The 13,986-nt window shown below is 43.7% G+C and overlaps 1 protein-coding gene across 1 annotated transcript in view; it reads right to left on the bottom strand.

The window, feature by feature from the left end:
- COL24A1 (collagen type XXIV alpha 1 chain) overlaps window positions 1–13,986 on the bottom strand; it is a 417,206-nt gene that overhangs the window by 175,248 nt on the left and 227,972 nt on the right. The window contains exons 15-18 of the mRNA XM_082265511.1: window positions 3,085–3,138; window positions 2,956–3,000; window positions 2,662–2,715; window positions 530–583 (exon numbers count right to left, since the gene is read on the bottom strand). Coding sequence (XP_082121637.1) covers window positions 530–583; window positions 2,662–2,715; window positions 2,956–3,000; window positions 3,085–3,138 — 207 coding nt within the window. The remainder of the gene's footprint in view (window positions 1–529; window positions 584–2,661; window positions 2,716–2,955; window positions 3,001–3,084; window positions 3,139–13,986) is intronic.

The raw sequence follows: 13,986 nt of genomic DNA, 5'->3' as shown, positions 1-13,986 counted from the left end.
GAACTCCGCTTTAAGTCATCCGAAGTGTTCTCTCAGCAGCTCAGCTCCTCTGGCTATCCACCCTAGAGTTGTTAAGAATATTTAAAACACTTGAATATCTATAATCTGGCCATGGGTTCCCTTTAAGACTGCTCAGGTGCATTCTTCTACTACTGATAGCAGAACTGCCTCTAAAAACAAGATCAATGCATCTATTGACAACTGTTTCAATTCTACAACAAACTAAACAACTTCCTCCCCACTGCAGTTTTTTTTTTTTTTTTTTTTTTTAATGCCTGCCCCTAAAGGGTGTAATAGGCTCTGATATTCATCCTTTAGTTCACACAATTTCTTATTTTGATAACATAGGCACTCATTTGAAAGCACAGTTCTTTAATAAATGTTAGTCCTTCATTCACAGTTCTCTCACAAATTGCTGAAAGAGATTTCTATGAACTAACACCAAGTAAAACCTCAACACTACATAAAAGCACTCTGAGTAGCATTCTTATTGATGATCTTACTTGTAAAATAAAACAGGCTGACATACCGGGGGTCCTTGTTTTCCTTTTGGTCCTGGCGGCCCTGATAAACCTATCACTCCCTGTTGAGAAAAAAAGTCAACAACAAGACAATTTTTTTTTTTTTATTTCAGATATGAATATAAGAAACATGATTAAAAACAATAGTGAACTGAATTAACACAGTGTCATAGACATTTGTATGTGTACTTAGGTAGATTTTAACGTTGAAACACGTCCTTTATGCTCCACGTCTTCTGGTTTCCTAACTGCAGTTATCTCACTTTCTCTGTAGGTGAATGTGGCAGGAAGAAAAAGTCTGACATTTTTTCCATTCAAATAGACCACAGGCAATGGGAGGAAAATGTCTAATAAAAAAACAATTTTCAGAGCTGATTATCCCACTCTACAGCATGAAAAAATTATATTGGTAAGGACAGGTGGTGTTGAGCTTTAAAGCTGAGCTATAGGGAAAAAAAATAGCTTTGCCTCCCATATAGTCAGAATTCTAAATTTTAAAGTCAGAATTCAGACAATAAAAGTCTGAATTCTGACATTGTCAGAATTTTGATTTAATAAAATCATGTATTTTGAGTTTAAAGTGAGAATTTAATTTTTATAAGAAAGAATGATGTGATTAAAATTCAAAACTCGGAGATTTAAAAATAGAATTCTGAGATTAAAACTCCAAATTCATATTTTTTATCAGTGATCTGACAATAAAAAACAAAGAATTCTCTGAATAAAGGCAGAATTCAGAAGTTAAATTCGGAACTCTAAGTTTAGAAGATACATTCTGAGGTTTAAAGTTAGAATTTTCAGATTAAAAATCAGAATTTTTTGATTAAAACTCAGAATTTTGTTTAATACTTTTCCTTTAGGATGGCCCCAGGGCTCGTCCACATGGAGAAGCATTTTCTGGAAGAGAAGTATTTTAGGGGCTTCTTTTGACACCTATGAATATGAATTTATGCGAAACAGTGTGGGGCTGATATTTGTATTCAGGCATATGTTCTTTTAGATTTCAACTCTAAGCAGATTGCAAAAGATGGGAAGAAAAATTCTAATAAAAACAGTTCACAGTCCCTAAAATACCTGTCTTACATAAAGAGTTCTGGGGTCATCATAAAGGAAATTTATGAAATCATATTCTGACTTTTAATCTCAAAACTCTAACTTAAAATTTTAATGTCAGGTTTATGACTTTTAATCTGAGAATTCTGATTTTAAAATTAAGAATTGTAACTTTCAATTCCGAGTTTAGCCTCACAATTCTGAATTCACTCACCAAATTCTGAGTTTTTATTAAACCACAATACTGAGATAATCATGTCAAAACTTTAAATTTAAAAGTTAAAATTTTGAGATTAAAACTCAGACTTCTGAATATTTTAGCATTATGACTTAATAAAAAACTCAGAATTTGGTTATTAAAGGCAGGATTCTGAGGTTAAAGTCTGATATCTAATTTTCAAAGTAAAAATTCTGAGTTTTAAAGTAATAATTCTGAGATTAGAAGTCAGAATTCTGACATTAAAGGTTTAAAGTTAGAATTCTGAGATAAAAAATCTGCATTTGGTTTCATAAGTTCCCTTAAGGATGGCCCCAGGGCTCTTTATGTAAAACAATTATTTTAGGGACTTATTTTAACACCTCCGAAATAAAGGCATGTGAAGCGGTGTGGGGCTAATATTTTGCTTTGGGTATGTGTGTGTGTTTCTTTTAAATTTAACAAACTACCCATATTTGTATATGCATCAACAGATTCTACAGATTTCTCCACATTAATCTCTGCCTTAAGAGGTACATACACCTATCTGTGGAGGTATCAAACCTACATGGGAAGAACATATTTGCTTTGCAAGCTGTTTCCCTAAGAGCTTGAGCAAATGAGTATAAAACCACAATATTTGGAGCAATGGCTTGAGGCTCAGTGCATTGCATTCATCAGCATGTCTATTATGCTCCCCATTCATCTCTGTCAATATACTGGGTGTCAAACTGCATCTCTGAAATCACCGTTTGATGCCAAAAGGTTTTATGGCAGGTATTTTGGATGCTGTTTGGAATATTATGGCCAGCTCTAGTCTAAGACTATTATATCTTGACAAAGATTTCAGCAGAAATATAATATTTGTGTTATTTGTTATGCATGACCTACCTTATCTCCTGGATAGCCAGGCTCTCCTGGTTCACCTGAGAATCCAACTTCACCCTACATAATATATCACTGTAAGTCATATTATAACAACAACACTTTTGCAGGTTCTCTGGCAGAAAAATCTGTATAAATTCTCAAGAATTACATTGAATTAAAATTCCAAACTTCTGCCAAGTCTGTCATACCAAAAAGGCTTTGTTGTTAATTATTCTTTCCACAAATGTGATTAACATTACAAGTGTGAGTTTAATGTGTAATAATATGTCACTTTGATAATAGAAATATTTAGATCACCTTATCACCTTTCAGTCCAAGCTGTCCCATAATTCCTGGAAGGCCCTAAAAGGGAAAATAATAATTTATTTTTTTGGCAAAACCCTACATGATATGTGATTATCATATATAGATATTGTATTATAATACCTGAGGGCCAGGAATCCCTTGTGGTCCAGCTGGGCCTGCTGGTCCAACCTCTCCCTGCATGACAAGAGATCGAACAATAATCTGTGGTCACATGGTTACATACAATGCGTTTAAAGGATCAGTCTAACAAAACTGATGTTAAGGTTTATGGGTGAATGCTTGTGGGCTGCATCTCCCCTGTGCAATTAGTAAGGAGGGGATCTCAAAATATATTCATTGCAATGTAAACTAAACAAAAAAGATTTTCTGGGATGGTATCACATTTTTGTACTGGCCAAATCAGGAGGGTGGAGCTTGGAATGCAAGTGTTGAGTTTGTAAGAAATATTAAAGCTTGCCAGTATCTACCCAAATTTCATCTTTTGGCCTTTTAAGAAAATTTCTAATGAGGAAGTAAAGAGGTTAACTTTGTTGACCTTTCCTTCTGGAAAATGTAAGTTATTTGGCTGTCACAATAATATAATAACTTCAGTACTTAAAGTCATTGACCTGGAACAAGCATGCAAATACAGACCTCTGAAAAAAAAACCCTTGCACCTAAAAGCAGAAAATCAGGACAACCGCATCAACTCCAAAGTGGAGATTACTGAAATTTGGAAGTGATCTCCAAACTAAGCAGGTTTTAAAATATAAGGTCACATATACTGGCCTCTTTCTGTCTCTAAAGGCCTGCTCAGACCTGGCAGGCAGTTTGGACACCTAAAAAACACCCCTTCTCTAGGTGTTAGATCTGACAGAGCACACAAATGGACAATCATGGCACTGTGAGGGCTCCAAAACCCACCCTATCTTTGCAATTTTCCCCAAAAGACTCAGCGCACCATGGTCCAGCACCAGACTTCTCCCATGTTGAATGACACCCAGCTTATTTCACTTTCACTTTCCGTGAGCCCAGATTGTAGAAAAAGATCCTCTGGGGGTGCATCAACAAACTGCTCTTGGTTTACAGGAGAATTCTGTTGAGAATAGATCCATGTCCTAGCACTGTACTCTGCATGTTTTAGAACCCCCCCCCCCCCCCCACACACACACACACTGCTAGGGACAAAAGAGAAGGAAGATGACCCCATCAAGTGACTAGACTGGAGACACCTGCCAAAAAGCTATGTATAGAGGGATTATTCGTATTATCATTATAATACAAGATTTACAAACTGTGCCAGCAGTTTGTGAATTTTTTTTTTAAGTGACACAGAGCATTTACAATACAATTTAATACAAGAGGATTAGGAGGGATTGGGAGCTCACAATCTAAGAAGGAGGGACAGGGACAAGTGGTACTACCGATAATACATTTGAAGGATGAGCTGATGGAGAAGGTAGAAGTACAGTTTTATTGGTGGGGGCACCTAAATGCGGACAGAGTAGGAGATAGCCAGACAGATTGGGGCAGAGAGTTCTAGAAGAGGGCTGAAGCTTGGGAGAAGTCCCGGAGGTGAGAATAGGAGGAGGTAGTGAGGGTGTTAGAGGGAAGCAGAGATGTATAGTAACTAAGTAGAACTACTTCACTACTGTACTTAAGTACCAAAAGGCGGTATCTGTACTTTCCTAGAGTAGAATTTTTTTCTCCTACTTCCACTTTTACTTCACTACATTTTTTCGATGATTTCAATACTTCTACTCCGATATTTTTTTTTTGTGCTGCATAGTTACTCGTTACAATTATAAAAGTTACCACTGCCAGAACAGTAGATAGCCGGTTTCATGAAGCTCAAAACGTGTATTATCAGCGCATACGAAAATAAATGCTACTGTATGTATAAATAAAAGCTGCATTTGAAATAATAAAAAACAATATGATGTTCAAACTTTTGACTTCTTTCTTTAATAACTACATAACACAGTACTTGTACTTTTACTTTGAGTACTTGAGTAGCAATTTTTTTTTTCAAAACTACTGGTACTTTTACTTTCAGTACTTGAGTAGCAAAATTTTTTAAAAAACTACTTGCAATACTTAAGTACAAAAAATGTTGAATACTTTAGTACTTCTACTCAAGTCACTTTTTGATTGAGCACTTCCACTTCTACTCAAGTCACTTTTTGATCTAGCACTTGTACTTTTACTCAAGTATGGGTTTCGAGTACTTTATACAACTCTGGAGGGAAGAAAGTCTTGGGAATGAGCGAAGAGGACGGCTTGGGTGATATTGGGAATTGCTGGAGGAGGATTGTGGTTTAATACCTTCTGGCTAAAGAGACTCCAGTAATATAGGAATCAAATCATTCATATTGAAGAGAGATATTTAAAAAGTGTATTACAGAAGAAACAACAGCGGGATACATCTCAACCAGAAAGATTATGTAACTTTTCTAGCTAGTAAAACAACAAAATGTAACCCCATTACGGTAAAAAGTCATAAAACTTGGAATGGTATCCTGTAACTTTTAAAACGATCAACTATAAATTTCCATGCCATGACAGGAAGTCCTCTCTCGCACAGAAGAAATGTCTGTCTCTTGGACCGCATCATAATGTGTAAACAGAAATCTCTTTAGTTAATTTTATAAAGTGCTTTAAAGGGAAGCTGCAGTACATTTTGAGTGAACTACTTTTTAAATTGTTCTTATGATGTTTACATGAAAGTAATTTTTATATTCTAATTGTTGACAGTTCTGTATTTTTAAAAATTTGTAAATGTTCTTTGTATATATTTATATAAGGAAATGTTATTACTGAATTTTGCACTGTATGTAAACTGTTTTACTTTCTAAAGGAGTTTTAATCCACTTCAGCCAGTGAGGTCCGTCACTCCTGTCACATTGCATGGCCAGGTCCTGCAATCTACACTGCAGGCTATACTGTAGCTAAAGCCTGGTCAAGAATTCCTTGAGTCTGTTACTGGGCAAAGAAAGATTTATTGCATCCAGGGCCGGTGCAAGGATTTTTGCCGCCCTAGGCAAAATAAAAATTGCCGCCCCCCCCCCCCCCCCCATATGACCTACCTTCACTACATCAGCCAAGAGCCAGAAGATCTCTGCATTACGCAAGTGTGAGCGCAGTGGTTGATGTAGTGAGGTGGGAAGCAGTTTAAAGGAACACTGATGGGGGGTAATTTCTGCTGTGACCTGTGTACAGTCCCCACCAACCTCAGCTTCTCCTCCCGGTTGGTGGTTGGTAATAATGCAGCTTCACCGCCATCCATGTGAATAAGGTCATGGAGACAGCCAATCACAGATCACCATCAGTCAGACGAGGTCAGCATTTGGGTAGACGGGGACACTGTCCATTATACACAGCCCCCCCATATCACACAATACAGCCCCCCCCCCCCATATAATACAGCACACCTCCCATATCACACAATACAGCCTACACAAAACAACCTCCCCATATCATACAATACAGCCCCTCCATATCATACAATACAGCCCCCCCATGATACAATGCAGCCCCTTCAATATGATACAATGCAGCCCCCTCCATATGATATATGGAAGGGGCTGCATTGTATGATATGGAGGGGGCTGCATTGTATGATATGGAGGGGGCTGCATTGTATGATATGGAAGGGGCTGCATTGTATCATATGGAGGGGGCTGTATTGTATGATATGGAAGGGGCTGCATTGTATCATATGGAGGGGGCTGCATTGTATCATGGGGGGGGGCTGTATTGTATGATATAGAGGGGGCTGCTATGATACAATGCAGCCCCCTCCATATGATACAATGCAGCCCCCTCCATATGATACAATGCAGCCCCCTCCATATGATACAATGCAGCCCCCTCCATATGATACAATGCAGCCCCCCCATGATACAATGCAGGCAGCCCCCTCCATATCATACAATACAGCCCCCCCCATGATACAATGCAGGCAGCCCCCTCCATATCATACAATACAGCCCCCCCCCATGACACAATGCAGGCAGCCCCCTCCATATCATACAATACAGCCCCCCCCCCCATGATACAATGCAGGCAGCCCCCTCCATATCATACAATACAGCCCCCCCCCATGATACAATGCAGGCAGCCCCCTCCATATCATACAATACAGCCCCCCCCCCATGATACAATGCAGGCAGCCCCCTCTATATCATACAATACAGCCCCCCCCCCATGATACAATGCAGGCAGCCCCCTCCATATCATACAATACAGCCCCCCCATGATACAATGCAGGCAGCCCCCTCTATATCATACAATACAGCCCCCCCCCCCATGATACAATGCAGGCAGCCCCTCCATATCATACAATACAGCCCCCCCATGATACAATGCAGGCAGCCCCCTCTATATCATACAATACAGCCCCCCCCCCCATGATACAATGCAGGCAGCCCCCTCCATATCATACAATACAGCCCCCCCCCTCCATGATACAATGCAGGCAGCCCCCTTTATATCATACAATACAGCCCCCCCCCATGATACAATGCAGGCAGCCCCCTCCATATCATACAATACAGCCCCCCCCCCCCATGATACAATGCAGGCAGCCCCCTCCATATCATACAATACAGCCCCCCCCTCCATGATACAATGCAGGCAGCCCCCTCTATATCATACAATACAGCCCCCCCCCCCATGATACAATGCAGGCAGCCCCCTCCATATCATACAATACAGCCCCCCCCCTCCATGATACAATGCAGGCAGCCCCCTCTATATCATACAATACAGCCCCCCCCCATGATACAATGCAGGCAGCCCCCTCCATATCATACAATACAGCCCCCCCCCTCCATGATACAATGCAGGCAGCCCCCTCTATATCATACAATACAGCCCCCCCCCATGATACAATGCAGGCAGCCCCCTCCATATCATACAATACAGCCCCCCCCCCTCCATGATACAATGCAGGCAGCCCCCTCCATATCATACAATACAGCCCCCCCCATGATACAATGCAGGCAGCCCCCTCCATATCATACAATACAGCCCCCCCCCTCCATGATACAATGCAGGCAGCCCCCTCTATATCATACAATACAGCCCCCCCCCCATGATACAATGCAGGCAGCCCCCTCCATATCATACAATACAGCCCCCCCCCCCAATATCATACAATGCAGCCCCCCATGTATGAAGAGTGAGGCCAGTGTCCGGGTGGGGGAGTGTACTGTGTTGTCTGTGTGAGGGGTGGGAGAGGACGGGACACACATCATCTCACCTTGCATGCTGTCCTCGGCATGTGATGGGGGATGGGAGACTGTCCGGTGTCCAGCAATCTGCTTCTGCCAGAAGTTGAACACGGAGCAGAGGGGGGGGGGCGTCTGGAGAGGCACAAGCCCAGCTCCCTGAGTGTGATTGGAGATCGGCTCCTGATCTTCTTCAAGCAGAAATCAGCTGGAGGGGCGGAGACCGGAGGGCAGTGAGCGCCGAGCTGGATCCCCAGGATTCTATGGAGGGCACTTCTGGCGCCCCGACTATTCTAATGTGCGCTCTAGACAAGTGGTGTGTGCTGCCTGGGGCTCGCTTGCTGTAGCGCTCAGGCGGCACAGCATGAGGAGTGCCACACCGGCCGGTCCACTACTGATTCGGGGTGCAGAATGGCGGCGCCCCCTGTTAAGCTGCGCCCTAGGCAGCTGCCTTAGTCGCCTTACTGGTAGCGCCGGCCCTGATTGCATCATCCCTGAGCTCAGGGCCGGCGCTACCAGTAAGGCGACTAAGGCAGCTGCCTAGGGCGCAGCTTAACAGGGGGCGCCGCCATTCTGCACCCCGAATCAGTAGTGGACCGGCCGGTGTGGCACTCCTCATGCTGTGCCGCCTGAGCGCTACAGCAAGCGAGCCCCAGGCAGCACACACCACTTGTCTAGAGCGCACATTAGAATAGTCGGGGCGCCAGAAGTGCCCTCCATAGAATCCTGGGGATCCAGCTCGGCGCTCACTGCCCTCCGGTCTCCGCCCCTCCAGCTGATTTCTGCTTGAAGAAGATCAGGAGCCGATCTCCAATCACACTCAGGGAGCTGGGCTTGTGCCTCTCCAGACGCCCCCCCCCCTCTGCTCCGTGTTCAACTTCTGGCAGAAGCAGATTGCTGGACACCGGACAGTCTCCCATCCCCCATCACATGCCGAGGACAGCATGCAAGGTGAGATGATGTGTGTCCCGTCCTCTCCCACCCCTCACACAGACAACACAGTACACTCCCCCACCCGGACACTGGCCTCACTCTTCATACATGGGGGGCTGCATTGTATGATATTGGGGGGGGGGGCTGTATTGTATGATATGGAGGGGGCTGCCTGCATTGTATCATGGGGGGGGGGGCTGTATTGTATGATATAGAGGGGGCTGCCTGCATTGTATCATGGAGGGGGGGGGCTGTATTGTATGATATGGAGGGGGCTGCCTGCATTGTATCATGGGGGGGCTGTATTGTATGATATGGAGGGGGCTGCCTGCATTGTATCATGGAGGGGGGGGGGCTGTATTGTATGATATGGAGGGGGCTGCCTGCATTGTATCATGGGGGGGGGCTGTATTGTATGATATAGAGGGGGCTGCCTGCATTGTATCATGGAGGGGGGGGGCTGTATTGTATGATATGGAGGGGGCTGCCTGCATTGTATCATGGGGGGGGGCTGTATTGTATGATATAGAGGGGGCTGCCTGCATTGTATCATGGAGGGGGGGGGCTGTATTGTATGATATGGAGGGGGCTGCCTGCATTGTATCATGGGGGGGGGGGCTGTATTGTATGATATAGAGGGGGCTGCCTGCATTGTATCATGGAGGGGGGGGCTGTATTGTATGATATGGAGGGGGCTGCCTGCATTGTATCATGGGGGGGGGGGGGCTGTATTGTATGATATGGAGGGGGCTGCCTGCATTGTATCATGGGGGGGGGCTGTATTGTATGATATAAAGGGGGCTGCCTGCATTGTATCATGGAGGGGGGGGGCTGTATTGTATGATATGGAGGGGGCTGCCTGCATTGTATCATGGGGGGGGGGGCTGTATTGTATGATATAGAGGGGGCTGCCTGCATTGTATCATGGGGGGGCTGTATTGTATGATATGGAGGGGCTGCCTGCATTGTATCATGGGGGGGGGGGCTGTATTGTATGATATAGAGGGGGCTGCCTGCATTGTATCATGGGGGGGCTGTATTGTATGATATGGAGGGGGCTGCCTGCATTGTATCATGGGGGGGGGGCTGTATTGTATGATATAGAGGGGGCTGCCTGCATTGTATCATGGGGGGGGGGCTGTATTGTATGATATGGAGGGGGCTGCCTGCATTGTATCATGGGGGGGGGCTGTATTGTATGATATGGAGGGGGCTGCCTGCATTGTATCATGGGGGGGGGGGCTGTATTGTATGATATGGAGGGGGCTGCCTGCATTGTGTCATGGGGGGGGGCTGTATTGTATGATATGGAGGGGGCTGCCTGCATTGTATCATGGGGGGGGCTGTATTGTATGATATGGAGGGGGCTGCCTGCATTGTATCATGGGGGGGCTGCATTGTATCATATGGAGGGGGCTGCATTGTATCATATGGAGGGGGCTGCATTGTATCATATGGAGGGGGCTGCATTGTATCATATGGAGGGGGCTGCATTGTATCATAGCAGCCCCCTCTATATCATACAATACAGCCCCCCCCCATGATACAATGCAGCCCCCTCCATATGATACAATGCAGCCCCTTCCATATCATACAATACAGCCCCCTCCATATGATACAATGCAGCCCCTTCCATATCATACAATGCAGCCCCCTCCATATCATACAATGCAGCCCCCTCCATATCATACAATGCAGCCCCTTCCATATATCATATGGAGGGGGCTGCATTGTATCATATTGAAGGGGCTGCATTGTATCATGGGGGGGCTGTATTGTATGATATGGAGGGGCTGTATTGTATGATATGGGGAGGTTGTTTTGTGTAGGCTGTATTGTGTGATATGGGAGGTGTGCTGTATTATATGGGGGGGGGGGCTGTATTGTGTGATATGGGGGGGCTGTGTATAATGGACAGTGTCCCCGTCTACCCAAATGCTGACCTCGTCTGACTGATGGTGATCTGTGATTGGCTGTCTCCATGACCTTATTCACATGGATGGCGGTGAAGCTGCATTATTACCAACCACCAACCGGGAGGAGAAGCTGAGGTTGGTGGGGACTGTACACAGGTCACAGCAGAAATTACCCCCCATCAGTGTTCCTTTAAACTGCTTCCCACCTCACTACATCAACCACTGCGCTCACACTTGCGTAATGCAGAGATCTTCTGGCTCTTGGCTGATGTAGTGAAGGTAGGTCATATGGGGGGGGGGGGGGGGCGGCAATTTTTATTTTGCCTAGGGCGGCAAAAATCCTTGCACCGGCCCTGCCTGAGCTTTCCCCTACTCTCCTTCTCCCAGTCTGAACTCTTGGAATTCTTACCTGTCCAGCAATCTCCATTATCTTGAAAAGTTACCACTGCAGTAGAACCTTCTACCCTCAACGCACTTCTAGGTGTGTCTTATGTCTGGTTCCCCATTGCCTGCTGTGGATCCACTCTGTATCCTGCAGTGGGATAGTGGCCTCTCGATGGAACCACAGTGCTCAGCAGGAGGCCAGGCAGTAAGGTTGTACTCACATTAGGTGAATTATGTCAGGCTAGTTTGTGCAGTGTTTTTGCTTTGTACATTGCTCAGGCAGAGTTCAGTATATCTTGCCCCATACCGCCTGGAAGAGGTAGTCTGGGTCATAGTTCAGTTAGACCCTGGCCCAGTACAATTTGGTGTGATCGCAAACCATGCCCAAGCATGAAACTCTCATTGATCACTGAGCCCTTACAGACCACAAAAGCAGGGATCATTGTGGTCTGGCTGCAGAGGTGATGAAGTAAGCATGTACAGGCCCAGGTCAATGCAAGCACAGACCAGAGGGGAAGTGGGGATAATCATACTTGGGCACTGTACAAGGCAGCCATGCCTGGTATGAGTATATGAGTACAGAATGAGTCTTCTATTACAGGGAGTATTTTTTTTTAAAGAGTTGCTTTAATTAAAAAAAAAAAATACTATAAGAAATCTGTGGATCTAGCATACACATACCCTAAAGGTTATTCCTGTAGTGGGGTCTTTACAACACTCATCCTGCCTCAGACGGGACAGGTTTTAATATACAGTCAACAATATTTGAGCATGGCTACCTTCTATATATATTATCCTGCGTACACTAGCAACCCCTATCTGTGATATTAAAAAATGATATAAATATAGATTAAACCAAGAGCTGGGTGTTTACATCATCATGGTCAACAGGTGGTGCTAAAGAGCCTGTTTTTTGCACTGCTAAGGTAATATTCAGAGAACTATATACCGTATTATGTATGCACAGTTGTATAATAACGGAAATGTAAAGATTTTGTACCTTTCACGTTTGCCTAATCTACCACTTGTGGCCTATCTTACAGCTTTCATAAATATATATATATATATATATATATATATATATATATATATATATATATTTTTTTTTTTTTTTCCGGCGTATAAGACGACTGGGCGTATAAGATGACCCCCCTAATTTTCAAGTTAAAACATAGGTTTTGGGCTATACTCGCCGTATAAGACTACCCCCATTCCGAAGCAAGGCAACACCATTAAAAAACGTCAGATTTCTCATAGATCTCCAAGGTACCCCAAGTACTGTAATACATGTAATCTCTCATAATATCTCCAAGGTACCCTAAGTATAAGTATTACCAGTAGATGTAATCTCAAGACGCTGGCTGTGTGGGAATCCTGTACCGGTATACCGTATGTACCGTAGCTTCGGCTACATACAGTATACCACGCTGAGCCAATCAAAGTGAGCGATGTATTCTATTATTGAATGCAAAGCCTGGCCGGATTGGCAGAGTCAGAGAGGCGGGCTGATGTTACTCCGCCAATCCGAGCAAGCTTTGCATTCAATAATAGAATACATCGCTCTCCCTGATTGGCTCAGCGCGGTACACTGTATGTAACCAAAGCTACGGTACATACGGTATACCGGTACAGGATTCCCACACAGCCAGCGTCTTGAGAGATTACATCTACCGGTAATACAGTACTTATACTTAGGTTACCTTGGAGATATTATACTTGGCATATAAGACGACCCCCCATTTTTGGGGGATTTTTTTGAAGTTCAAAAGTAGTCTTATACGCCAGAAAATACAGTGTGTGTGCGTATATATATATATATATATATATATATATATATATATATATATATATATATACTGTATGTTTCATTTACTGTATGTATATACAAACATCAATAATACTATCAGCACACTTGAAATACAAGCCTTTTTATCTTAATACACTCTTCAAGAGAGCAGCTGATACTTCAGATCAAAGACACATACATATAAAAAGCACCCACAGTTTTCATTAGTCTGCCTACTCTAAGCTGATGAAAATGAATAATGACTGGCCGCTCTGGGTTACTGTCCATCACAGACTCTGTACTGCTAAAGGAAGACTTTGTTTTAAAATGAGTAATTGGTGAAATATGAGATTACAAGAGTATTAGTTCTACCAAATCTTGCTTTTATTTTACTATCAAACATCATATCATTATGGATGTTTTCTAAAACTCAATCATTCCAAAACTGAGTTTATAATATTTCTTCCTCAATGTGCCTCCTAACTTGATATTTCCATTGAAATCCATAACTAACTCTCAGTATCACCCCCCCCCCCATCTTCATGCCAGGTTGCTTGGTGAAATCCTGCACTCTGACCTCTCCTTCCAGTTTAACATTTCAAACCGTATCCAATTCTTGTAGCCTTCACCTCTGTGTAATTTCTAAAATATGCCCATTCTAAACAGATAACATTACCAAGCTACTTATTCACTCCCTTGTTATCTCTTGACTCGACTACTGTAACTCCCACCTCATTGACCTACCTCTGCACAGGCTATCCTCTCTTCAGTTCATTATGAATGTTGTTGCTAG

This window comes from Pelophylax lessonae, assembly GCF_965119305.1.
Source record: "Pelophylax lessonae genome assembly, chromosome: 8".
NCBI classification, from domain to species: Eukaryota; Metazoa; Chordata; class Amphibia; order Anura; family Ranidae; genus Pelophylax; species Pelophylax lessonae.
Note: the sequence above shows the minus strand (reverse complement) of the source record. Positions and strands in the feature narration are given on the sequence as shown.